General features: G+C 44.6%; 1 protein-coding gene across 1 annotated transcript; it reads left to right on the top strand.

Annotated features, from left to right (window-relative positions):
* Window positions 1-504: 504 nt before the first annotated feature.
* LOC146333483 (vomeronasal type-2 receptor 26-like) lies at window positions 505-27,994 on the top strand. Its single transcript, XM_084826356.1, has 9 exons — window positions 505-575; window positions 2,801-3,001; window positions 6,607-6,802; window positions 9,148-9,347; window positions 21,293-21,584; window positions 22,373-23,179; window positions 23,838-24,047; window positions 24,471-24,597; window positions 27,090-27,994. Exons 1-9 carry the CDS (start codon window positions 505-507, stop codon window positions 27,992-27,994), a joined length of 3,009 nt encoding a protein of 1,002 aa, XP_084682482.1.
* Window positions 27,995-27,999: the final 5 nt, after the last annotated feature.

Raw genomic sequence — 27,999 nt, forward strand, 5'->3', positions numbered from 1 at the left:
TCTATGTGCCACTGATGATTTGGCTGCTGCTGTTTTGGCTCCTGCCTCAGGCCACCCACAGGATCCGGAGGACCAAGTGCCTCTTGATAAGACCTCATGAATGGCATGACTATTACAGACCAGGAGACCTTATTGTTGGTGGGAATTTACCACTTGGCAGTTATCATTATGAAAAGACACAAGACTTTCAAAGTTTAGCCGTCGGAGAGATCTCCTTCATTCCAATGTGAGTTTCCACAAGAGGGTGTCTGAGATAGATGCTTGCCGGCTATGCTTTCAGATTAGAAGGCACCTTCCAAGGAAATGCACCAGCAATGCTGCTGAGGTTTAAACTTTCAAGATTTGCTATATGAATCTCCAAGGCTTGTCAGAATTGGCTTCATCCCATAAAGCAGTCAAAGTCTTGAGGGAATCCTCTCTGGCTTCATTCTGAGGGGTTTTGTGCAGGGAGCAGAGGCAACCAGCAATTTAGTTTCATGGTGACAATCTGGTAACAACTAAGAAATGTCCCCCAATTCATGCCCCAAGCAGACTTCATCTACGACAGGGGTGGTGAAGGTAGGTCTGGATCTCTGGTAGGTCTCTGGTAGGTCTGGTAGATCTCTGGGTGCAGTGAATCAGCAAGCATTTCTGACTCCCAATTGTGGAGTAATAGCCATGAAACTCTACAGCTGAATTGAAGAAAACTTGGGGGTAACCAGGAGTGGGGGTTTGTGTCCAAGGCCAGTGGGCTCTGGTACTCAAAACAAACTCCTGAGCTCAGAATATTTTAATTCATATCGAATGTCTTTAATTCAAAGTGCAGGCTCCAGTGGGGGGAACTCAGGGTGCCATTCAAAAATGACGTTGATCCTGCAAGCTTGAAGTCTTCCCACTCCTGATCTGGTTCCCAGCCTTGAATTTCCAGATGTGGTTTGGACCACAACTCCTATCATCCATAGTCAAATGCAGGGGAACATAAGCATTGTTCTGGGGACCCAAGGTTTGGAAACATGGACAGCATCCCCATGGCATTCTGAAGGGTGCAGACAAGATTCTGTAGTGTGGAATAATTGTGTGGTTTTTGTAGCACCAGGAATAAGTGCTCTGATAATAAAATACTGAAATGATGAACAGTTAGTCAGTCAGTAGTATATCTATTGCAAGGAATAAGCTGGGGGGGGGACTTCAAACATACTAAAAATATACAATAAATGCAACAATGACAGATTAGCTCCCCTCTCCAAGAAGAAATCCCAAGAAGGGAAAAGAAAAGGAAACCTTTATACTCAATTAATTACCTTTGCGCTCTTCTCCACTTCTGTGCACAATGCTGTTTCACAAGTAAAACAGCAAACTTTTGAAAATTATCTATCTATCTCTATCTATCTATCTATCTATCTATCTATCCATCCATCCATCCATCCATCCATCCATCCATCCATCCATATCATTTGACAGATAAGATATATTTTAGACTCAGCAGTTCCTCTGTAGGTGCTTTGGAAAGAGAGCAAAGCAAAATTGAAGCCACCTGGAAAACTTCCTTCTACAGAGACAGACCATCAGTTCATCTAGTTCAATCTCTCCTGCATGGCAGTGGCTTTCGATTCCTGACCTACCTAGAAATTCTTCCGAGGATCGAATTTGAGGGCTTCCATGTGCAAAGCAGGTGATCTTTTGGTCCTTTGGCTAAAGCAAAAGCAAGATGCCAGTCCTCATGGCTCTGAATAAAGGGCTGCTTTAAACAGGAACACCGGGTGCTGCCTCATATTGATTCAGACCATCAATCCTCTCTAGCTTAGTATTTACAGCAGTTCTTCAGGATGTTAGACAGGGTCTCTCTCTCCCACGGTTGTCTGTACATGCCAAGGACTGACCCTGGGAGTTGCATTCAAAGGAGGTGCTCTATTACTGAACTAAGGTCCTTCTCCTAAAAAATAAAACAAGTTTCCAGTCCTCATGGTTCTGAATAAATAGTTGATGTAAGTTGGAAGCTGCTTTATGCCATGTCAAGAGCTTTGTGTAACTAGGTCAATATTGCCTGCAATGATTGGCTGCTGGGTTAAATTTGCTTTAAAAAGGGTCAGAAAAATTCCTGGAGGACACGTTTATTGGCAGGTCTTAACCACGATACCGTAATAAAGATTCCATTATGAGGCAGTCTAGTACTGAACAGGAGTCGTTATGTGGTGGGGAAGAAGAAAGTTGACTGTTGCCTTCATATCTTCTTGTGGGGCTCTCAGGAAGCATCTTGGCTGACCACAGCCAGAAACAGGATGCTGAGCTAGATGGAGCCACCTTGGTTTGATCCAGCAGGGCTCATCTCAGGTTCTTCTTACTATGTTCTCCTTTGTTCTCGTTGATTCAATCAAGAGTGGTTAGCCATTGTCAAGCCTGATAGAGCTTGTTTGTGGAGAGGGTCCTGGCAAACCTTTACTTTTTAAAAAAAACAACAACTCTTATTGTGATTTTATTATTGTATGTTGGTTTTACCTGTAAGCCACCTTGGAAGCATTTGTATCCTGAAAGGTGAAATATAAATAATGAAAATCGATGTAAACGTAAATAAATTATAAACATGCTGAATTAGATCTCTGATCCTGCAGAGTTCTTCAGATGTTCATAAGAAATGCATCTAGCAAGACTCCGTGTCTCTGCGTGTCAACAGAAAAATCTAAATTTGCTTGCGACTCCTTCATGTAGAAAGTTTTGTCTTTTTTCAAAGTCTGTTGAACCACATGGAATTCTTAACCCTCCACTTCTTGGCAGTTTCACTAGGATTCTCGCCCACCTCACAACGTCACTCTCATCATTGCAGGTCGATAATCAGGAACTACCAGCACTTCCTGGCATTGGTGTTCGCCATCACTGAGCTCAACAAGGATCTGACTCTCCTTCCCAACACAACGCTCGGCTTCCGCATGTATCAGCATATGGACATAATCAGAGTGATGCATGAGAATAGTGTTTCTCTGCTTTCCACTCGGGGGCGAAGGGTTCCCAATTATAAATGTGACAGGCAAGATAAGCTGCTCTCCATTATTGGGGGTCTCGACTCACAATCCTCAAGGGAGATTGCATCCTTAATGGGCATCTACAAGATCCCACAGGTAAGGGGATTCTTCTGGGGAGAGATGTGGGGGACCAGCAGAGCTTGGGAACATTGAGATAGACACCCCAATCTCTGAATGCGTATTTGCCCATGCAGTGGCTGTGTTGCGCTGATTCTGGATGGCAGGAGTTGGGGGCCTTCTGACTTTGGCTAACCTACCACACGATAACCTTAGTGGCAGCCAGGAATCTCAGGTGGCTATTGTGTGACTAATCCCAGCCAGCCATAGGTCTGTTCCATAAGGAAAGGTTTCATATTGGGAGAAATAACAAGGAGTCTTGTGACACCTTGAAGACTGGCAGACAAACAAAAGGGTACAAGCCTCCTTATTGTTCTTGCTGTAATCGATTAATGCAGCTACCCCTCTGGGGATTGGGGGAACCCAAACCCCAAAACAATATCACATTTGTCAGTCTTTTATGTATTGGACTATCCATGGCCACTAATCCTGATGGCCATATTCTACATTCAGCAGTAGCGGTACAGGGTTTCTTATTAAGCCCTACGAACATTGTGTCACGTTTTCTATTTTGTGTGTCGTGATGCATTTCCACACAGCATGGAACCAGTTTGACCAAACAATCATATCTGGGGAGGCCCCTAAAGCCAGAAAGTCCCCAAAATAAATATACAAAGAGTAACATTTTGTGAATATAGACACAAGGGCCTTTTGTTGTATTTTGCAATGGTTAGAAATTATGTAAAGGTATGACTTCTTGGGGTGATAATCAAAGTGGAAGAGTCATAAAGACATCATAGAACTTCATTTTATGTATAGATATCCATTTTTAAAAAGGACATCTTCCCTTAGGATTGAACTTCATGCATGTGAACCGGGCTGCAGTATGTATGTATGTATGTATTTATTTAGTACATATCTATTCCGCCCAATAGCTGAAGCTCTCTGGGAGGTTCACAATGATTAGAACCATAAAACACAATATCATAAAGTACAATATAACAGTTTAAAAGTTTAAAACTACAGCAAAAATAAAAATAGTAACCAAATAGAGGCTAGCAGCAGTGCAAAGATTTTGAAATGCAATACCAGATTTAAAACAGAAACTGACAACTCAAATGCCCTGTTAACAGTCCCTGTTAACAATCTTGCTGCCCTGTTTTGGACCAGCTGAAGTTTCCAGACCATTTTCAAAGGCAACCCACATATAATGCATTGCAGTAATCCAGATGAGAGGTTATCAGAGCATGGATAACTGTAGCTAGGCTCTCTCTGTCCAGATAAGAGTGTAGTTGGTATATCAGCCTAAAAGGTATATCAGCCTGATAAAAGGTGCTCCATGCCGAGTCCATCTGTGCCTCAAGTGACAGTTCTGGGTCCAGGAGCACCCCAAACTATGATCCTGATCCTTCAGGGGGAGTGCAGCCCCCAGAACAGGTTGAACATCACCTAGCCGGGCAGACGAACCACCCACTAACAGCACCTCCGTCTCGTCTGGACTGAGTCTCAGATTATTGGCCCTCATCCAGTCCATTACTGTGCCCAGGCACTGATTCAGAACAGCCACTGCCACCCCTGGATTTGATGAAAAGGAGAGATGGAGTTGGGTGTCATCCATGTACTGGTGACATGATATCTCTCGATAAGATCCCCTAGCAGTTTCAGGTAGATGTTGAACAGCATGGGGGACAAAATACAGCCCTGTGGAACCACACAGCACAATTGCCATGGCACAGAGCAATAATCCCCCAGCACCACCTTCTGGAGTCGGCCATCCAAGTAGGAGCGGAACCACTGCAGTGCAGTGCCTCCAACTCCCAACCCAGACAACCCATCAAGAAGGATACCATGGTCGATGGTATCGAAAGCCGCTGAGAGGTCCAGGAGAATCACCAGGGTCGCACTCCCCCTGTCCCTCTCCTGGCAGAGGTCATCCCACAGGGCGACCAAGGCAGTTTCCGTTCCAAAACCAGGCCTGAAGCCCGATTGAAATGGTTCTAGATAATCCATTTCATTCAAGAGTGCCTGGAGCTGTCCTGCAACCACCCGCGCAAGCATCTTGCCCAGGAAGGGGATGTCGGCCACTGGCCTATAATTGCTAATGTCCTCCAGGTCCAGCTTAGGCTTTTTCAGGAGTGGTCTGATTACCATCTCTTTTAAAGAGGCCAGCAGCACCACTCCCTCTCTCAAGGAGGAATTTGCAACCTCCTGGACCCAGCCGGACATCCCCTCCTTGTTTGATGTAATAAGCCATTAAGGGCACGGGTCGAGCACACAGGTGGTCAACCAGACTTGGCCAAGCACCTTGTCCACATCCTCGAGCCTCAACAACTGAAACTCATTCAATAAAACTGGACCAGACAGTGCTCTGAACACTTCTACTAATTAGTAATTAATTAATTACTAATTAATTCTGCATTAATTGTGGTGTTGAATTCATAATGAATTTGAGCAATTTTATATTCAAAATGCTATGCAAACTCATCACAGTGTGTTACGAAGGGTTCCCATTTCTTTCCCATGCCCAGTTTGTAACAGGCCATGAATCGCTTGGAAAAGCTCCAGTGGACCACACAGAGAAGATGCAATGGTGGTGGGAAAGAACACTCTCTTTGCCACCCTCACCTCCACAGAGTAGGCTCAACAATGAGCTCTAAACTGTGTTTGGTTGGTCTTGGCATGAGTTTTCCTCCACCTGCGGTCTAGCCATCTCCCCTCTTGCTTCATTGCCCTCAGCTAAGGTGTATACCAAGGAGCTGCCCAGGCTCTGCTCAGAGGGAGAGGGCGCTTGGGAGTGATTGTGTCAACTGCCAAGGTAGTCGTCCATGATAGTTGATACCATAATATGTGGTAGTCTTTATAGTGTCACAATATTTGCCTGCAACAGACTAATAGAAAACTCCTTCCTTCAGTTTGGTTATGGCTTTTTTGACCATGTTCAGCAAGAGAAATGTGTATTTCCTTCCTTTTACCGGATTGATCCCAATGAAATGGCTCAGTATGTGGGCTTAGTCCAGCTGCTCCTGCATTTCCACTGGAACTGGATTGGACTAATTGCTCCTGAGGATGACAGTGGTGAAAATTTCATCTGGACACTGACACCAATGTTCAAGCAAAATGACATTTGTGTGGCCGTCATCGAAATGTTCAACCCATTGAACCCTCTCCATGACCTTCAAGTGGAAAGTGGATCTATTCCTAGTTCTTGGTTTGAGCCCCAAGTGATTATTGTCTTTGGGGACTCCAGTGTTATAGCACAATTAATAGTGTTGTTGGCTTTTCATAATGTAAGGACCAAGACCTCATTTAGGAAGGTTTGGATTATGACATCCCTTTGGGAAATTGCTGTGACAGAATTCCCCATGGCTGAGCGACTTCTGAAAACCATCCATGGTGCTTTGCACTTCAGAGTCCACAGAAGGGATGTGCCAGAATTCAAGCAGTTCCTCTGGGCTTTAAATCCATTCCGACCTCAAGGAGACATCTTTCTCCGTTTCTGGTGGGAAACGACGTTTAACTGTCAGTTTCTGAAATCAGGTCAAACCTCTCCAAGGGGAATGAGAAAGTGTACTGGGAAGGAGAAGCTAGAGAATGTACCAGACTCCATGTTTGAAATGAGCATGTCCAGTCACAGCTACAGCATCTACAATGGTGTTTATTCCATGGCAAATGCACTACATGCCGTATCTGGACCCAAACCTGGCATGATGGGGAAAAGCAAGGGTCATCTGAATACTCAGCCATGGCAGGTAATGTCCTCCTTCATATCCAGGAATCTTATAAAATGTGCCGCAGTGGTTTCTCAATGGTCTGATCCTGGAAGCAAAGGATGATCCATGGAGAAGGGCTGCTATCAGTCCGTTCTAAAGATGCTAAGAAAGACATTGTTGTTGTTGTTGTTCAGTCGTGTCCAACTCTTCGTGACCCCATGGACCATAGCACGCCAGGCCTTCCTGTCCTGCGCTCTCTCCCGGAGCGTGCTCAAGTTCATATTCATTGCATCCGTGATGCTATCTAGCCATCTCATCCTCTGCCGTCCCCTTCTCCTTTGGCCTTCAGTCTTTCCCAGCATCAGGGTCTTTTCCAGGGAGTTTTCTCTTCGCATTAGGTGGCCAAAATATTGGAGCTTCAGCTTCATTATCTGTCCTTCCAAGGAGCACTCAGGGTTGATTTCCTTTAGGATGGACTGATTTGACCTCCTTGCAGTCCAGGGGACTCGTAAGAGTCTTCTCCAGCACCACAGTTCGAAAGCATCAATTCTTCGGCGCTCAGCCTTCCTTATAGTCCAGCTCTCACAGCCATACGTTACTACTGGTACAGCCATAGCTTTGATTAGACGGACCTTTGTCGGCAAGGTGATGTCTCTGCTTCTTACTATGCTGTCTAGGTTTGCCATAGCTTTCCTCCCAAGGAGCAAGTGTCTTTTAATTTCATGGCTACAGTCACCGTCTGCAGTGATCTTGGAGCCCAAGAAAGTAAAATCTGTCACTGCTTCCATTTCTTCCCCTTCTATATGCCAGGAAGTGATGGGGCCAGATGCCATGATCTTCGTTTTTTTAATGTTGAGTTTCAAACCAGCTTTTGCACTCTCCTCTTTCACCCTCAACAAGAGGCTCTTGAGATCCTCTTCGCTTTCTGCCATTAGGGTGGTATCGTCTGCATATCGGAGGTTGTTGATAATTCTCCCAGCAATCTTAATTCCGACCTCTGATTCATCCAACCCGGCATTTCTCATGATGTACTCTGCATATAAGTTAAATAAGCAGGGCGACAATATGCAGCCTTGTCGTACTCCTTTCCCAATTTTCAACCACTCGGTTGTTCCATGTCTGGTTCTTACTGTTGCTTCTTGACCCTCGTACAGGTTTCTCAGGAGACAGGTAAGGTGGTCTGGTACTCCCATCACTTTAAGAATTTGCCACAGTTTGTTGTGATCCACACAATCAAAGGCTTTAGCGTAGTCAATGAAGCAGAAATAGACGTTTTTCTGGAATTCTCTTGCTTTCTCCATGATGCAGCGAATGTTGGCGATTTGATCTCTAGTTCCTCTGCCTCTTCGAAACCCAGCTTGTACTTCCGGTAGTTCTCGGTTCGCATACTGCTGAAGCCTAGCTTGTAGGATTTTGAGCATCACCTTGCTGGCATGTGAAATGAGCGCAATTGTGCGGTAGTTTGAACACTCTTTGGCGTTGCCCTTCTTTGGAATTGGAATGTAAACTGACCTTTTCCAGTCTTGTGGCCACTGTTGAGTGTTCCAGATTTGTTGGCATATTGAATGCAGCACTTTAACAGCATCATCTTTTAGGATTTTAAATAGCTCAGCTGGAATACTGTCATCTCCGCTAGCTTTGTTGTTACTAATGCTTCCTAAGGCCCACTTGACTTCACTCTCTAGGATGTCCGGCTCAAGTTCAGTGAGCGCACTATCATGGCTATCAGGGACATTCAGATCTTTCCTGTATAGTTCTTCTGTGTATTCTTGCCACCTCTTCTTAATCTCATCTGCTTCTGTTAGGTCCCTGCCTTCTTTGTAAGAAAGACATTGCCCAGGGATATTTTGTGATACATTTCTTTTCCCTTGAAGAGCATTAGGAAGTGAGTCGAGTGTAGCAGAGACTTTGAGTTCTTCTGTAACAATTATGTACTTGCAACTGTGGGTAATGAGGAGGGAGGAAGCCTCTACCATAAACCCATAATTCTAGTCTACAAAGCAGTAATGGTCCCCCACCAACACACAGAAGCAAACAGAAGGCAACTTCCCCCACATCATGTTTCTTCTGGACAGCCAACTGAAGACCCTTAGATGTTGATCTCTTCACTGGTAAGAGCAAACTACCTCCACTCCCACTCAAGGATATGAGGGTGTTGCATCAAGTAGGCACCAGCCAAAAGAATGTAAACCACTGGACAAGCACATTGGTGCAGATAGAACCCAAAGAACATGAATCTTGAGTATTCAACTAAACAGTAGAGTACAGAAAAAAGAAGTCTCCTAAGTTAATGGGGGCACAATGTTTTAGAAGATGCAAGAACTTACAATTATGCCATTTTCTAAGCCTCTCTTCTATTTCAGATTCTTGCCCCTTTGACAAAGGTCCGGTTTAACAACAGTGCTGGAGATGAAGTCTCTTCCATGGAATATCATGAGAGATATGATATCCTGAACTGGATCTTCTTCCCAAATGGATCTTTTACTCCTCTGAAAGTTGGAGGAGTGAATTCAGGGGGTCCCGCAGGCCAAGACTTCACCGTTCACGCTGATGCGATCATGTGGCCGTCAGAGGTGGGGCTGAAGTGAAAGTTCTAGGGCAGGGGTCAGCAATAGGGCACCGTTGTTACCCCCTCAACCCCTTTGAAGTGGCAGTAGGAATGTGGGGGGGGGAGAAATGAGGAATGGAAGGAAGATGCAGGAGGGAATCCAAATGGGTTGAAAGAAAAGTAGGAAGTCAAAGGGGGGAGGTGAGAAAAGAATTAAATGACCACAGGCTGAAATGATTGTGTTACAAATGTGCTCTTGGTTTTGAAAATAAAAGGTACATGCCAATGGGCCTGAAGAGGGTCATGAGAGAACTAAGGAATGTTGCAGTTCTGTCCCTTGCAAACAGAAGATGCCTTCCTAGATGAGACCAAAGTAATACTGATTCCAGTCGAGGAGTTATTCTCCAGTGGTAATGAACTATTTTCCATGCAACTGTCCCAGATTCATTCCCCAGCATATCCAGGTAGGGCTGGAAATGGGTCCCATGCCTGAAACCCTGGAGATATGCTGCCAGTCAGTGCAGACAATACTGGGCTAGGTGGACCAAGGTTCTGACTCAGTAGAAGGCAGCCACCAATGTTCCTGTTTAGAATATATTTTAGATCAGCCACACAGCCCAACTGGGACAGGATCATGGCAGGAAGGTGCCACCCAGATCATACAGAGTTGCAGGACCAGGCTGCTTTCTCAGTGCAGAGAGAGGTAAGGAGGGGGAAAGTGAGTGGGGTGGACTCCTGGATGTGATTGGAGGGGGAGGGGAAGCATCCCTTTGATGTGATCAGGATATAGCAGCTTCAAACATTCCAATTTCCAACATCTGAGCCTCTTTTAAAATGGTTCAAAGAAACCTGCAGAAATCCAGAACTATTTGCCCCTCCTAAATTAGCGAAACTATGCATCATGTAGTGGGAATCTCTGTTGAGTAAACCTTTTTAGTGTGATTTCTGTTACTGGATATCCTCAAGTGTCTTTTCCTTTTTAGAAGAGACCCTTTGCCAGGTGTGTGGAGAGGTGCTCTCCAGGGCACCAGAGAAAAGTTCCAGAGGGGAAGCCGGTTTGCTGCTACAGATGTGACCGTTGTCCAGAAGGGACAATTTCTAACTCAACAGGTGCCTCAAACCTTAAGAGCCATATAAAAGTGCAGAACATACTGGGACAAGAGAGGCACCAGTACAAGGGGAAGATTATTCACAAGGAGAAGTGTCTGCCATATCCCCAAGGAATAGTTTTTCTGTAAAATTTGAATTGCATACCTGTGGTTAACTGGTTTGCAAAGTATTCACAATTTCCAGAAGTTGGGCAGGTGGACAGTCTTCCCCATAACAATTGGAGCATGTTTTCCCAATGTCAAAATTGCCCTTTTTTTCTCTATTGATTTCTGAAAACTGTTCCAAAGCCTCTGCACAAACGCATCACCTCAGAGGATGGTGTGTAATCTTAAGAAAATAACACATGTTTTTTTAAAAAACAGTTTGTCCATTCAGACAGCACTGCAGGTAACAGATTGTGGTTCAATTCAGTCCCCTGGTTTTCATTTCTAGTTACATATTCCTTGCAGAATACTGAACATGTCTGATACAAAGGGCAATCATGGGGAAGGGGGCATTTATTCCTTTTCTGACACTGGCTTATGATTGCAGAAACGTAAACAGAAAATAATCGAAGTGGTAAAATAGGTTAGATAATAGATCGTTTCCTCCCCTTCTTTAAGGGCTTTACTGCCTCCCACAAAAAGAACATCTGTGTCATGTCTGAGATGCTTCAGTAGCTGTTCTTCATTCCAGATGCAGCTCTCTGTACCCTGTGCCCAGAACATCAACACCCAAACAAGAACCAAGACCAGTGTATCCCCAAGAAGATCCACTTCCTTTCCTTTCAAGAGACGCTGGGCTCCATTTTAGTTTCTCTAGCCCTTTTCCTTTCTCTGGTCACCTCTCTAGTGCTGGCAATCTTCATTAAACACCGTGACACACCAATCGTCAAAGCCAACAACCGAGAGCTCACCTACGTCCTCCTCCTCTCCCTCCTGTTCTGCTTCCTCTGCTCCTTCCTCTTCATTGGGCGACCCACAAAGGCCACCTGTCTTCTCAGACAAGCTGCTTTCAGCATCACCTTCTCTGTTGCCATTTCTTCAATTTTGGCAAAAACTGTCATGGTTGTTCTGGCGTTCATGGCCACCAAGCCAGGAAACGTGGCCAGAAAACTCTTGGGGAGACAACTGACAAACTCCATTGTCCTGGCCTGTCCTCTCATTCAAACTATGATCTGTGCAGTCTGGCTGGCGACCTCGCCTCCATTCCCAAACTTGGACTTCCATTCCCTGGCTGGAGAGATAATAGTGGAGTGCAATGAAGGCTCAGCCACCATGTTTTACACTGTCTTGGGATATATGGGCTTCCTGGCCCTTGTCAGCTTCATGGTAGCTTTCCTTGCAAGGAAACTGCCCGACAGCTTTAATGAAGCCAAGTTTATCACCTTCAGCACATTGGAGTTTTGCAGTGTTTGGATTTCCTTTGTGCCCACCTATCTGAGCACCAAGGGGAAATCCATGGTGGCAGTGGAGGTCTTCTCTATCTTGGCTTCTGGTGCTGGTCTCTTGGGTTGCATCTTTCTCCCCAAAAGCTACATTATTGTGCTGAGACCCAACCTCAACAGCAGGGATCATCTAGTAAGGAAAAGGGAACAGGGAATCTAACACTTTTGTGTCTTTCCTGCTTACTCAATTGCAATATATCTGTCTATCCCAATTTTTTATCTAACTGGTCTGTAGTGGGGAGCTGGATGAATGATCACAAAGTTAAGCTGTTCAGAAACGTCCTCCTGGCAAACCTTGGAGGAGGGTTTTATGGATAAACTCTGGCTAACCCATTAGCCATGGGTTATTTGTAGGACGGAACCAGCTCTAATCCTACGTGAAAGATCTCTGTGCCCTTGGTCCAAATGTCTGTCTTCCTAGCTCTCTAAAGATTATAGAATCAAAGACTCAGGAGAAACTTTGGATGTCATCTAGTCCAACCCCCTGCCCAATGCAGGCTCTGCAATGCAGGTCACAGGAACAACATCCCTGACAGGTGGCCAACCAGCCTCTGCTTAAACACTTCCAGCAAAGGAGAATCTACCACTTCCTGAAGCAGACTTTCTCTGCCAAAGTCCAACAGATGAGAGAGACAGTCCAACCCTTTATCTGATATACAACCATCCTGGAAGTAGCTTTGTCTGCTTAAGTGCACGCAAAGCCAAATGTTTTACATCATTTTATTTAAAGCATGTTGCTGAAGAAATTGAAATCTATTTATTTATTTATTTGTTTGTTTATTTATCCTAACCACTTGAAACAAATCAAAAGCTTCCCCCCACACACACCTCTTTTGTGTCAACCTGCTTCTCTGCAGTTAAACTCTGTCGCCCCACCTGGCTAGCCGTGATTCTGCCAGGTCATTTTAGACCTGGGACTTATGAGGGTCCCTCTTTACATGGCCTTGGGCATTTCATCTGCTCCAAAGCACACAACTCACATTCCCTTCCTCCCCAACTGCCACTCCATGCTTCCCAACTCCTCCTACAACCCTGATATGTCAGAGCAGAGCTGGGAACCTCTTTTTTTCCCCAAGGGCCAAATTCAGTTTCAGAGAAGCTCTCACTGGGGGGGTGGGGTGCATTCCAGTAGAAAGCGGGGCAAAGAACAAAAGGGATGGGGGAAATACTACTGAGAAAATACTACTGGGAGGAAAATGTGCAACATCGAGGGGGGTGTCTCCATGAGCAATTTACTCCAAACTGGCTGCATTTGGAGGTCATTCGGGAAATATGACATTGTGGCCCTCCTGCAGCCACCCCAGAGCTTATCAGGGAAAAACTGGATGTCCTGAGCCTGCTTAAAGTCCAGTTATTTTCCTTAAGTTAGGTTCTCCACGATATAGTTGCTGTGGGCCCAAACTCCCACATTGACCTCAGGCAGGATCAGCCCTGGTTAGTACTTGGATGGGAGACTGCCAGGGAATCAGGCTTCCTGCATTGAGCAGGGGGCTGGACTCGATGGTCTTGTGGGCCCCTTCCAACCCTATGATTCTATTATTCTATTCTAGTCCTGCCCAGGGGTGTGCCTTTCACCGTGACCCCGCTCAAGGGGTGTTTCCTGTGTGTTTCCCCATCCCTGCACAAACCAATTAGTGTCTCCTCAGAAGGAATTCCCTTTGTGCTCAATGAGGCTTGTCCCTTGAATGCCCACATCAGAATTTACAGAGATCCCCCTCAACTGAAATGGCACAGTTTAATGCACGACGTTCCTAAAGGCTGTAAAGCATGATCTTGAGCATGATCTGATTCTCCATTGTTTGGTTTATTGCCTTAGGATGTAACTACTTCACACCTTCATTATAGAGATCCTGTGCAGCATCGGGTTAGAAAGGGGGCTGGTTTCTCATCCCTATGTTCCCCCCTTTCTCAGAACAAGCATGTGTGTCTACACAGAAACAACTCCCATTGTGCTCAATGAGGTTTGTTCCTGAAATGCAGGTGCATCTGGAGCTTCATGCAGGAGAAAGGAGAAGGGTGGGAGAGCTGGGGGGGGGGAGCCTCTCTTATTGGTTGAGCAGCCCCTGCCAGTCAGTTGATATTCACTCCAACCCCCACCCCCACCTGGAAGTATGTTCTGTGAAGCAATTTTTACTGGTGTGGGGAACCTGCTTGTGGAGCCCTGCATGGACCAAAGTGCAGCAAAACTGATTCCTTTTAAAAATCTGGTACTCCTTCATTCACTTCTCCTTCTGTTGTTATGGAGAAAGGGTCCAGGAAACCACAAAATGATTGGCTCTTAGGGGAATGGGGCTAGAATCATAGAAACCAAATGCACAGTTACAAGATGGGGGATACGTGGCTCAACCACACTACAAGCGAGAAGGATCTTGGAATCGTTGTTGATCACAAGCTGAAGATGAGCCAACAGTGGGATGTGGCTGCAAAAAAGGCCACTGCTCTTTTGGGCTGCATTCATAGAAGCATAGTTTCCAAATCCCAGGAAGTACTATTTCCCCTCTACTCAGCACTGGTTAGGCCTCATCTGGAGTACTGTGTCCAGTTCTGGGCACCACACTTGAAGAAGGATGCAGACAAACTGGAGAGGGTTCAGAGGAGGGCAACAAAGATGATCAAGGGACTGGAAACAAAGCCCTATGAGGAGAGACTGAAAGAACTGGGCATGTCTAGCCTTCAGAAGAGAAGTCTTGGGGGTGATATGATAGCACTCTTCAAGTACTTGAAAGGTTGTCACAGAGAGGAAGGCCGGGATCTCTTCTTGATCATCCCAGAGTGCAGGACATGGAATAATGGGCTCAAGTTGTTAGAAAAAAGGAGACTCCATAACCGTTGGCGTCTCAAGTTATGTAAGAGCCCGAGTGGCAGGAAAATATAGGCGGAGCAAAAAGGGAATCATACTGACACGCTCATGACTAACAGCTTGGTAAGCTGATAGTGACTGTTTATTGGATATTGACTTAGTGAGCCGAATTACTAACTGTTTCATTGGTTACTGGTAAGAACAATAGAAGCGATATGATATAAAGGGCTTTTGCACACGTGTCTCGGGGTCCAGACTGCTCTGCACCCGTTTTGCAAAACGTTCAATAAAATAGTGTTGGATCCACTGCTGCCTGCCTGGCATTCTTTTCTTCTAAAGCGAAAGCAAGGACTTTTTATCTAACAAAGTGACAGGAAGCCAGATTCCGGCTGAACATCAGGAAAAACTTCCTGACTGTAAGAGCAATACGATAATGGAACCAATTCCCTGGGGAGGTGGTGGGCTCTCCCACACTGGAGGCGGTCAAGACGAGGATGGACAGCCATCTGTCGGGGATGCTCTGACTTGGTTTCCTGCACTGAGCAGGGGGTTGGACTCGATGGCCTTGTAGGCCCCTTCCAACCCTACTATTCTCTGATTCTATGATAAATGCTTTGAGCATGTGCAGTTCCAGTTTTTAAACATGTATATAAATTATATCATCGTCATGATCAGATGTGTTAATTGAAGTCTGCTTTGCTACCCTGATGCTAAAAGCACTTTTATTGGGAACAAGCGCCTTTTTGCTGCAGGAAAGAAACAAATTTTAAAAATGGGCATCTGTTTCCATGTATGGGCCCAGCCACCTGCCTCCCGACTTTAAAATGTTTTTAAACATTTAAACAAATAGGAATTAATTGGATGAAGCAGTGAGCATGGTCAGCCCCCCAGCCCCCAGCCTGGTTAGCCCCAGATCTTGCCTACTGACCCCATCACCCGTTGCCTGATGATCGGTAATGCAAGGAGCTGTCCAACTGGACCTCTGGTGTGTTTGTGTGTGTGCAGTGCAGTGCTCAGCTGGCACTGAGGGTCAGCATCGTGGGGAAACTGGCAAGGACCCACAATCCAGCAGGGGCCCACAGAGAAGAACCCCCTGGAGTTGCTCCCCCTCCCCCTCACCACTGCGACCTGCTTTTTTACCTGCCTCCTGCTCTGTCCCCAACACCCTAAGGCTGCTTTCCTGAGCACATTTACTTGTGAGGAAGCCCCACTGATGTCAATGGGACAGGCTTCAAAGCAGGAAACATAGTTGGCCGAGCATTCTGTCAGCTGACCTCATGAGGGCCAGTCCCTGCCACCAGGCTCTATTTTTGGAATGTCTGGTATGACTTACATCAGAGTTGTGTTATATAGAAAAAGCGTGGCAGCACAACACTTGGTACAGGAGGCAAGAAACGCAGGCTAGAGCCAGTTTAGAAGAAGTTCAGATTGGCTTAATTTATTAGTGCTTTTATACACATTGTCAGAGAAGGCTATCTAACAGTGTTGAACTGCAAGCACGCCTTAATGGTGGGTAAGCGAAAGCATGAAATATGGATACTTGCTCCCTTTCCAGAGAGACCACATGACCCTTGTTGCAGAGGCAGAGGAGAAGGAGGAAGAAGGAAGAGGAAGAGGAAGGAGCAGGAAAAAAGAAGTGATCAGACAGCAAGGAATGAGCAAGACAAGCAGCTGTTGATGCAATATATTCTCTATCACCCCCTAGTGTCTGGAAGCATGCGGAGTTGTTCGTATTATCCAACATCTAGAATGCCTCCCCTTCAGAGCTGTCACCTCAGTCTGAGCAACATGCCATCACCGCCACATGGTTGGCGTGATAATGTGCTCTCACCTCTGCTCGGTCGCCTTTGTTCTGATACTCAGACAACTTGAGCTCTAGCCATTGTCCAGGCTGCCTCATAGCATGAAGCTCTCTTGAAATCCAGGGAGCCATCTGAGAGCCACAGTGCCAGAGAGGATGCCTGGGCACGAAAGTGAGACTTCCCCAAGCAAAAACTCCCTCAAAGCATTCAGGAATCCCTAAGATTCCATTGGTTTCTCTGGGTGGACCATTCTAATAGGTCCTTAGTCCCTGCTGTATGTTATAACTGCAGACAGACAATGTGTTATTGCCCAGCTCTGCACTGCTATAAGCAGGTGCACTTTCCCAGCCCAGCATTGGCCCAAGCCTGGACTCCATCAGATTTGCACAGGAGAAAGGGCAGAACTTGACAACCGGCCCACAGAGAAGCAAAGAGTGATACAACCCTGTTTTTCTCCCTCAGAGGTGTGAGGGCAGCCCAGAATTTGGGGGCTGTGGTTATTTCTCTAGCCAGGAATTATAAAAATGACAGTAATTCTTGAGGAATCCCCCATGGATGTCCATCCAGGAAATCAATAACAAAGAAATCCTGGAGAAAATGTGCTGAGCCCTTCTGTGTGGGGCTGGGGTAGTGTCTGATCACTTGGCGTCTGTTCATTTCTTGCTGATCTAATTGCAGTGCTGCGGCTTCTGAAGTCAGCACTTTTCTTGCCGACCTAGGAGGGAGATGTCTTTGTGCCACTGATGATTTGGTTGCTTTTACTATTTTGGCTTCTGCCGCAGGCCACCCAAAAGGTGCAAAGGACCAACTGCCTCTTGACCTGGCCATATGTCCTGCAAAGAGACTTTTACAAGCCAGGAGACCTCACTGTTGGTGGGAATTTACCGCTTGGGAGTTATTATTATACAAAGTCAGAAGACTTTCGTAGTTTAGCCACATCAGAGTTCTTAACTATTCCGGTGTAAGTTTCCACAAGAGTGATTTGGGATAGATGTTTGTCCACATTGCAATAAAATCAGAAGGCGCCTTCCACGGATATGCATCAGCAATGATGTTAAGGTTCAAAATTTCCTGACTTGATATATGAGTCTCAGAAGCTTGTCATAACTGAAACGTCCCCCGTTTCTGCCCCAAGGAGACTTCATCTACAACACAGCTGAGGAAGACAGATTAGGATATACTGGCAGATCTCTAGGTGATCTGCAGTGGCTACCAGTTGTGCTGGGTGGATCGATTTAAATCATGATTTAAGTCACCTACAGAAAACCTTGACTTAAATCAAGTGTGTCCCTTACAGTTCTTCAGATATTTCCTAAACAATGGTGCCAGTCAGATTACTAAAATGTGTTAATTTATAACTCAATGCAGCATTTTACTAGGAAGGAGGGTACACTTGGTGTAAGTTTTTAGATAACTTGGTTTTTAATAATTTAGGGAATTGTACATATTACCTGTGTTGGGTCAAGCTGGAGATGCAGCAGGGGTATATTATTTCTATTTTTAAAATCTTGCATAAAGGTTTCCCATTGCAGGAGTCTCCTGAGTTGCCAGCTGATAACTGTTTGAACATTTTTTTAAAAAAATCAGCTTTTATTAATTCTAACAAAGTCATCACACTACATGTGCAGCACTGTCCTTTAAATTTTCACGGTTACATATCGTCTTCCCACTTACACTGTCATTTTTATTCATGGACTGAAACTGAAATACGAGTTTTCCTGCTTGTTCACCTCTCAGTCGATTTCTTCGCTGAGTGAACAATGCCAAAAAATAAAAATATTCTCTCGATGCCTGCAGAGGAAGCTGCTGCTGAGAAAAGTTGGCTTGCCAACTGGAAGAACTCTGGTTCAAAGTGTCTGGCCAATCATTTCCACCAATTCAGGGGAGTGACTTTGTTCAAAATCTCATCAGTAAACATGTCATGATTAAATGACTCCTCCCCAGTCCTGAAATTTATAATGACTGGCATAACAGAGGAGGTTTTTGAGATGCCTATGCCATAGCAACATTATATTCTTCAGACATTAGTCATCTACCTTTATATCTGGGGTTGAGAACGTTTGCAAGAAAATGAAGTGTTGTGCTCGATCCTTCTGCCTCTTTATTATTGCCTGAAATTGAACTTTCTGGTTAGGTATTGCTTTCTTCAGTGTTTCTTGAAGCAGCTTCCAAATTTCAACAGCATCAGCAATTCAGCAATGGTCTCTCTGAAGTTTTTCTAAGGCTATGGATGCAGGTATCAGTATACAGAGCAAGTACTCTCTGTTCCTCTTTAATCCAGTGTTAGATACTTTGGATGAGATGCTTCCATCTACTTTATCATGGTTTTCTTCACAGGTTTTTATGAGAATGGGCTAGTTCTTAATAAATTGTTCAAAGCAATCAGCCACAGAATTCCATCAAACATCTTCAGGGAGGATTAGTTTGGATCCTCTTGTTCTCTTCAGTGAAGCTGAAGCAAAATGATTGTTATGGAAGTATTTTGCAATTTCAACACTTTCTTTTATTCCTGGAGTACTTACGTTTTTGGCTAAAACATGTCTTGAATGGAACACTGCAGCTATGTGTTATTAAGGTGGTTCCTTCTGTTCCTTCTTCCAAGTATCCTCTCAACTTTGTGACATTTGCAGCATGGTCTATGTCAAAACTGCACACAGAATACTTGAAATTTTCTTCAGAGTTTATTACAGCTTTCACTGCTATTTCTTTTAAAAATTCTCCTGGGTGGGCATTTCCCAGTGTATCTATTATTTCTGAAAGATATGTAACCCCATCTTCTGTTGTAACATAAGCACATATTACTGGATTGTTGTGGACCTTGCTCCATCGATCAAAGCTTAAACTGGCAAATTTCCTCTCAGTATTTCTTGCATATGGCTCCAATTCCTACACCTACACTGTATCTAGCAACCTTCCACCGATTTCTTCTCTACCAAGTGGAGTGTAACCTGGTTGCAAGGACTCCAACATATCAATGCAGTATTTAAATTTAACGATGCAAAAAGGAGAATTTGTAGCAGAAATAAGCTGAGCAATTTTTTTTACCTATGGTGTCTTGCTGGTATTTGCTGGTCCTTACTACAAAAGTATCCATGGTGGTAGTTTTGCTGAATGATTGCAGTCTTCTGCTTGCCACTGATAAGGATCTATGGACAGTGTAAAATCTGTTCCATGCTTCATGGATTGTCAGGCACCTTTCATTCCATCATCTGTCCATCAATGGAAATTGGATTTTTTGTTTGTGAATTTGCACAAATTTGCATTTGCGTAAATGTGCAATTGCACAGTTACACAATTTCACACATGCAGAAATGCACAAATTCCTGCAAAAGCACATTTTCATGCTTTAGCCTATGGGGGAAATCCCAATTTTTGGCCAGGTGTTTTTTTTTTAATTCTGCATATTTTTCTATGACAAAATGTGTGCAAAATTTGGGAAAATTAGAAAATCAGTCCCCAAGTCCTTGGAATCGGTCTGATAGGGGGAAAGCCAGCAGTCCACTGCAGAATCCACAGGTTGGATTCATGAAAATCTGAACTCATTTGGTTCCATTGTGGATTTCTCCAACATCCCTAGCTACTGATACTTCAGTTGTAGCACTCTCTCTAAAAGTACCAACAGATGATGATGATTCTAAAAATGTTCCACGTAGATAGTTAAAGTCTCTTGTGCTTAAGCAGGGTTCTGAAACACAAATGATTTTAAGTAGTAAGTCCTAGTAGACTCAGTCTTCTCAGTTCTTCTCATTCTATTATTAGGTTAATCATTTATATTAAGCACAGATGCAGCAGATCCATTCCAAATTACCCAAAAAAGTGAAGAATGACTTTTGCAGTAAGTTCCATTGAACTCACTTGGGACCATCCAACTCAGTTCAATGGGCTTAGTTGTGACTAACACTGAGGTGGATTGTCCCTAATGGCCCATGGTTTTTTTGGAGAAAACAAGTGCAGAAAAGGGTTGCTTAGGAAAGCTGAGTTATGCTGAAGTAAAATAGGGAATAGATTTATGGCATAACTATTATGGTCTGCAATGATGTTCCAAAATAAGGGGCATATATTGTGTTATATAAAATAGGAAAATATGACATCCAGTGGCAACTTGCAACTCTAGATTTCTCTTGCTGCACCTTTCTCTACTGTAAACTTGAGTGATAGATTCTAACATAGGTATCTAAGTAAACAAGCCATAAGAATTAGCTTAGCTAAGTTAACTTTTTTTTCTAGTTACATCCAACATAACAAACAGCTTGGGAATTTACTTGTTAAACCACACTAACACTAAAAGATACATAGCGTCTTGGAAAATGGTGCATTGCTAAGTAAATTACAAGTCTTGTGGGCTCTATTCAGTTGTAGTACTCAAAACAAATGCCTGAGCTCAGAATATTTTAATTCAAAGTGCATGTCTTTAATTCAAAGTGCAGGCTCTGGTTGGGGGATCTCAGGGTGCTTGTAAAAAAATGAAACAGATCCCGCAAGCCTGATGTCTGGGGAAGAAGAAGAAGAGAGGAGGACTGTTACCTTCACCTTCCTCTTGTGGGGGTCCCAGGAAGCATCTTGGCTGACCAAAATCAGGAACAAGATGTTGAGCTAGATGGATAATGTTGGTCTATTCCAGCAGGGCTCTTCAGATGTTTCTATGAAATGCAGCTTGCAAAATTACGTGGTGTCTCTGCGTGTCAATAGAAAAATCTAAATTTGTCCATAAATCCTTCATGTCGAAGGTCTAGAAGGTTTTGTCTTTGTTCAAAGAGGGTTGAGACACATGGAGAACCCTCCACTTCTCATCCACTCTCCTGGGATCCTCACCCACCTCCCATTGTCACTCTCATCATTGCAGGACTATAATCAACAACTACCAGCACTTCCTGGCCTTGGTGTTCACCATCAATGAACTAAACAAGGATCCAAATCTCCTTCCCAACACAACGCTTGGCTTCAGGATCTATCAGCACATGGACATTGTCAGTGTGATGCATGAGAACAGTGTCTCTCTGCTTTCCACTCGGGGGCGAACACTTCCCAACTATAAATGTGACAGGCAGGATAAGCTGCTCTCCGTTGTTGGGGGTCTCGACTCCAAATCCTCAAGGGAGATCGCATCCTTAATGAGCATCTTCAAGATCCCACAGGTAAGGGGATACATTCTGGAATAGATGTGGGGGACCTACAGAGCTCAAGATTACTAATAAAGACAGGCCAATCTATGAAAATAGATTTGCTCATGTGGTGGGTGTGTTGTCTTGCTTCTGGATGGCAGAAGTAAAGGACCTTCCAAACTGCCACACTATAACCTCGGAGGTAGCCCAGAATCTTAGGTAGCTGTTGCCTGACTAATCCTAGCTAGCAATGGGTCTGTTATGTAAAAATGGTTTTGGGATTGAGAGAAACAACAAGGAGTCTTGTGACAATTTAAAGACTTGTTCTTCTTCCTGCAATCGACTAATGCACCTACCTCTCTGGGATTGGGGGAAGCCCTTCCTGCAACAATATTCAGTTTGTCAGTCTTTTATGTACTGAGATATCTATACTGCCTTTGAGGAGGGGCCCTAAAGATAGAAACCCCCCAAATGCTTACAAAGGGTCAAATTTCTTGAATGTAAACCCATACACATATTCATTGCAATGGTTAGAAACTGTGTCAGGGTTATCTGCAGAGCAGACCTGACTTTTGGGGGTAATATCAACACAGGAGGAGTAATCACAGAACTACAGCTTATATTTAGATACCTATTTTTTAAAAAATGGATGTCTTCCTTCCTGGTAGCACTTCTTGGATCTGAACTCAGCTGTAGTAGTCCCAGGTAATGGTATTCCATAAAAATGTGCTAGTCTTTAAAATGTGACAGAATTCTCTTGCAACAGACAAACAGGAAATTCCTTCCTTCAGCTCGGTTATGGCTTGATCGAACCTCTTCAGGGAGAGAAAAGGGTATTTCCTTCCTTCTTCCAGATTGATCCCAATGAAATTGCTCAGTATGTGGGTTTAGTCCAGCTGCTCCTGCATTTCCATTGGAACTGGATTGGGCTGGTTGTTCACAGTGATGAGAGTGGTGAAAATTTCATCCAGACACTGACACCAATGCTCAAGCGGAAGGACATCTGTGTGGCCATCATAGAAATGTTCAAGTCAATGGACCCATCACATCTGCTTCGAGTAGAAAGTGGATCTATTCCCAGTTCTTGGTTTGAGCCCCAAGTGATGATTGTCTTTGGGGACTCCAGTGTTATAATACAATTAACAGTGCTGTTGGGTATTCATGAAGAAAAGACCAAGACCCCATTTAGGAAGGTTTGGATCATGACCTCCCACTGGGAAACTGCTGTGACAGGATCCCCTTTGAGTGGGCAAGATCTAAAAACCATCCATGGTGCTTTGCACTTCAGCGTCCACAGAAGGGCGGTGCCAGAGTTCAGGCATTTTCTCCAGGCTTTAGATCCACTTCAACCACAAGGAGACATCTTTCTCCGTTTTTGGTGGGAAAGGGCGTTTGGCTGTAATTTTCTGGAAACAGGCCAAACCTTTCAATGGGGATACCGGAAATGTACTGGGAAGGAGAAACTGGAGGAGTTGCCAGCCTCCCTGTTTGAAATGAGGATGTCCAGTCGCAGCTACAGCATCTACAATGCCGTCAATTCCGTGGTGCACGCATTACACGCAGTATCTCGATCCAAAAGTGCAATGACAGGGAAAGGCACGAGGCTTCTGAATATTCAGCCATGGCAGGTAATGTCCTCCTTCAGGCTTGGCCATCTTATAAAAGGTTCCTTGGTTATTTCTCAGTGGTCTGATCCTGGAAGCAAAGGTTGAGCCTGGGAAAAGGCTGTAAGTCCATTCTAAATCTCCAAAGAAAGACATTCCGTGGAAGGGATTCATTAGTAATTAATAGCATTAGTAAGTGAGTAAGGAGTAGAGGAGACTTACAGTGCTTCGGTAGTAATTACATATTTACAAGTATGGATATTGAGGGGGGAGGAATTAGGTTGGTCTCTCTCCAAAATACATAGTTCTAGTCTGCGAGCAATAGTGGTTCCCCACCAAACCTCAGAAGCAGACAGCAGGCACCTCCCCCTGCCCAATGTTCCTTCCTGACAGGCAGCTGAAAACACTTAGATATTGGTCCCTTTGTTGCTGTTGCTATGAGCAAATTCTCTCCAGCTCCCACTCAAAGATATGATAGAGGGTTACAGCAAGAAGACACCAACAAAAATGCCCAGACTATTGGGCAAGCATATTCGAACAGTTAGTGCCCAAAGAAGATGAACTATAAGTATTAAACTAAACAACGCAGTACTGAAAGCAATGGTCTCCTAACTTGATGGCAGTCACATTCTGTAAGAAGACAGCAGAACTCATTCACCATTGCTTCTCTCTTCCATTTTAGATTCTCACCTCATTGAGAAATGTCCAGTTTAACAACAGTGCTGGACATGAAGTCTCATTCACTGAAAATGACAAGAGATATGATATCCTGAACTGGATCTTCTTCCCAAATGGATCTTTTGCTCCTGTGAAAGTTGGAGGAGTGGACTTAGGGGCTCCCTCAGGCCAAGACTTTGCAATTCACTCTGACGCAATTGTGTGGCCTATAGAGGTGGAATTGAAGTTCATGTTGTAGTTTTCTTTGGAAACAAGAGTTGTCTTTTGAGATGAGACCAAAGGGCTTTTGAGTCTAGGGAGGGTGTTGTTATATGGTGGTAAAATGCAATCTATGCAAGCAAATGGCCCAGGCTGGTCTCCCTGATGTGATGGGAGGAGGCAGGGATTTGTGTGTGTGTGGGGGGGCTCTTTCACCTCATAAGGAAACAGCTGCTTCCAGTGTTACGATTTCTGTCTCCTATGTGAGCTTCTGTTATGATGGTTCTAAGTAATCTGCAGACATCCAGAACATATTTGGCCCTCCTGATCTGGAACTCCTATCCATCCTATCATGTCTTGGGGAACTCTCTTGAGTATCTACATTTAGTGTACGTGTTGTCCTGTGGAAATCCTCAAGTGTTTGTCTTTTCTCTTTTAGAAGATGCCCTTTGCGAGGTGTGTGGAAAGGTGCTCTCCAGGGCACCAGAAAAAAATTCCAGAAGGCAAGGTGGTTTGCTGCTATAGATGTGATCTTTGTCCAGAAGGGACGATTTCTAACTGGACAGGTACCTCAAACATTGAGAGCCAAATAAATGTAGAGAACATACTGGAGTTCAGAGTGGAGTGGAGACAAAGGGAAGATCATAGAGAAGGAGAAGAGTCTGCCATTTCCCCTATGGGATAGTTTTCTGTAAATTCCATTCCATACTCCTGTTGTTTATTTGCTTGCAAAGTATTCAGTTCCTTGTAGAAATCTTCATTTTAAATGTATATAAGAATACATAAGTGTAACGCTTACCACAATGTACTGACTGATTTAGCTCATTAAAAACAAAACAAAGCACTGAAGCTTGAGCAGTGTAGATGTGCAGAAAATATTGAAACTTCAAAAAAGTTCAAAGCTCGAGCTTTAATAGCAAAACAGTATGTTTATTTGCTCTGTACCAAACGGCCTCCTAGTGCTCTACAGTTCAGTGCTGGTTTATTTTCTCTGCACCAAAGAGAACCTGATCTAACATCACATTTTTTATCCTGAAACTTAAAGAAATACTAAATGATCTTTTTAAAAAGAATGTGCCAAACAGTGCCTGATCTGACAGCACATGTTTTTGACCTCCACTACCTGCATCGCCTCGCTTTCCTTCTTTCTCTTTCTGTTTATTTTTATTCATTTTGTTTCACAGGCAGGCTTCAGGGAATGCTGCTAGGCTTTGGGGCAGTTGCTAGGGGCAACAGCCATGCTCCCCCCATCAGATTGTATTGTTTGGAATGGAATGAATCAGAGAGCAAGTGGCTGCTGCTGCTGCTGCTCCCCTAATGCCCTGTGCATGGGTGGGGTTTGAGTATTTGTGTGTGTGCGTGTGTACATGTGAGGGGGGGAGTGTCAGGGGTGCCTCTGAGCATAGGCAGTGGCAGAGTAGCTCCAGTTCTGAAGAGGACCCACAAAACGTGGGGGAGGAACTTTCCCAGATTCTTCCAGACAGGGAGAGACAGACTCCTCAGGTTTCAATAGTCCAGCTGGACGGAGAGGGATTCTCTTCATACACTCCTGTGAGAGATAGCGAACAGGGAGAGGTGGGGCTTGGAGAGCCTGAATTCTTAGACTCCAGATGCAGACACAGAGCCAAGAGAAAGATGGCAGGGTGGAGCTTAGGCGATCTGCTCGGTGGGAACAGTTACGTGTAGAGACTTCACAAGATAGAGGGAGATATCCACTCCCACCGCCTTTTCTCAAATGGTGGGCAACTTTCAACCTTCATAGTTTCCCTTTGAACTCCCTGAAGGCATTGCCTTTGTAGACTGTGAGTTACTGACAATTTGCATCTGTACGACCCATTGAAGGAAAAGGTTTAAAGAGCTGTGGATAGAAGCCTCTTGTCTGTGTTTTGATTTGGGTTCTGAAGTTTACAGCAGGGGCAAAAAGGGAAACCTGACAGGGAGGTAGTGGGTGAGGTGACATGGCAGAGTGGGCGGAGTGCAAGGCTGGCACCATATTGGATGGCTCTAGCTCAGGGCAGGTGAGAGAAAGGTGCTGTTTTTTCTTCTCTGCCCCAACTCACCTTTCATTTTTCAGGCCCAGGTGAAGGTGGGGGTGGGGCTTCTTGGGTCTGAAAAATGACCCTCTTTCCCTGCAACAGAGGAGGGGTGGGTCTGCCTATGCTTTTATGTAATGGGAGGGGGTTCTTACTGGAAGGAGGGAGGCTAATTGTCTAGGTGACTGAGAGGGAGGGAGGTGGGGGAGGCTTGCTTTAATGTAGTGGGAAGAGGTCATATTATTGGGGTGCTCATTGAAGGGAAGCTGCTGCGGGACATAATTGGAAAGCTGAGAGAGGATAGAGGGAGGGGAAGAAGGAAATGCCTCCTGAAAGTTGTTCCAGTTGCAAGGCAAAACGGCCAAACATATTTCATCTAGTCATTCTCAGACTACTAGCGCCTGTGGTGACATGGGCTTTACACTAGTAATAAAATAATAACTGCCATGCATCGTTTTCTAAAATGGTTGTTTTCACATCAGATCTGAAGCCTTTTGGATAGAACGCTGATCAGGGCAGGTGGCTGAACATCCTTGTAACAACTGAAGCATGTCAAACAGATTTTTTTCTATAGTTCTTTCTCTAACCTGTTCTCCAACCTCCTCACCAATACATCTCAAAAGGACTGACCATAATCTGAAGGAAGTGAAAGATAGGAATCCCTTTATATATTTGCTCATTCAGAAGGAGCTGCAGGTTAAAGATCATGGTTCAGTTCTTACAGTTACTCAATTTTCATTCCTGGTTACAGAATTTGGACTTTTCCTCCTTGTGTAATAGCAAATGTAAGTCTGGTACAGTAGGTAGTTATGTTTTTAAAAAGTATTTTGTACCTTTTCCATCTGTAGACTTATGAAATAAGTTGCTGAAACTTAGATAGTAGTCAAACCATCGTTATATGCTTCGGAGTTCAGGAAGCTAAATAATGGATATTTCCATCTCCTTCTTTGTGGGCTGAACTGGCCCACAAAGAAAGAACATCTCTGTCATGTTTGGGATGTTTCAATAGTTCTTGCTCATTCCAGATGCAGATCGCTGTGACCCATGCCCAGAAGATCAGCACCCAAACAGGAACCAAGACCAATGTATTTATAAGAAGATCCAATTTCTTTCCTATCAAGAGACAGTGGGGTTCATTTTAGTCTCTCTGGCTCTTTTCCTCTCTCTGATCACATCTCTGGTGCTGGCAATCTTCATTAAACACCGTGACACACCAATCGTCAAAGCCAACAACCGAGACCTCACCTACGTTCTCCTCATCTCCCTCCTGCTCTGCTTCCTCTGCTCCTTCCTGTTCATCGGACGACCTGGGAAAGTCACTTGTCTTCTCCGACAAGCTGCTTTTGGCATCTTCTTCTCAGTTGCTGTTTCTTCTGTGTTTGCAAAAACTGTCATGGTGGTTCTGGCCTTCATGGCCACCAAGCCAGGAAACATGGCCAGAAAACTCTTGGGGAGACAACTGACAAATGCCATTGTCCTGGCCTGTCCCCTCATCCAAGCTGTGATCTGTGCTGTCTGGCTGCTGACCTCTCCCCCATTCCCAAACTTGGACTACCATTCCCTGGCCAAAGAGGTGATAGTGGAATGTAATGAAGGCTCAGCCACCATGTTTTACACTGTCCTGGGTTACATGGGTTTCCTGGCTCTCATCAGCTTCACAGTGGCCTTTCCAGCTAGAAAACTGCCGGACAGCTTTAATGAAGCCAAGTTTATCACCTTCAGCATGCTGGTGTTTTGCAGCGTTTGGGTCTCCTTTGTGCCCACCTATCTGAGCACCAAGGGGAAGTCCATGGTGGCCGTGGAGGTCTTCTCCATCTTGGCCTCTGGGGCTGGTCTCCTGGGTTGTATCTTTCTCCCCAAATGCTACATTATTCTCCTGAGGCCCAATCTCAATTGTAAAGATCACCTAATAAGGAGAAAGGAGCTGTGATCGTA

This window comes from Heloderma suspectum, chromosome Z (assembly GCF_057233095.1).
Source record: "Heloderma suspectum isolate Gila_16-S chromosome Z, 16-S_ref, whole genome shotgun sequence".
Taxonomy (NCBI): domain Eukaryota; kingdom Metazoa; phylum Chordata; class Lepidosauria; order Squamata; family Helodermatidae; genus Heloderma; species Heloderma suspectum.

What these genes read in the sequence shown, in the direction of transcription:
- LOC146333483 (XM_084826356.1), top strand. Translation starts at nt 505, where the DNA reads ATGTCCCCCAATTCATGCCCCAAGCAGACTTCATCTACGACAGGGGTG. An exon ending in TGAATACTCAGCCATGGCAG is followed by an intron (nt 6,803 to 9,147) that starts GTAATGTCCTCC and finishes CCTTTGACAAAG; the next exon opens with GTCCGGTTTAACAACAGTGC. An exon ending in GACGATTTCTAACTGGACAG is followed by an intron (nt 24,598 to 27,089) that starts GTACCTCAAACA and finishes TGCTCATTCCAG; the next exon opens with ATGCAGATCGCTGTGACCCA.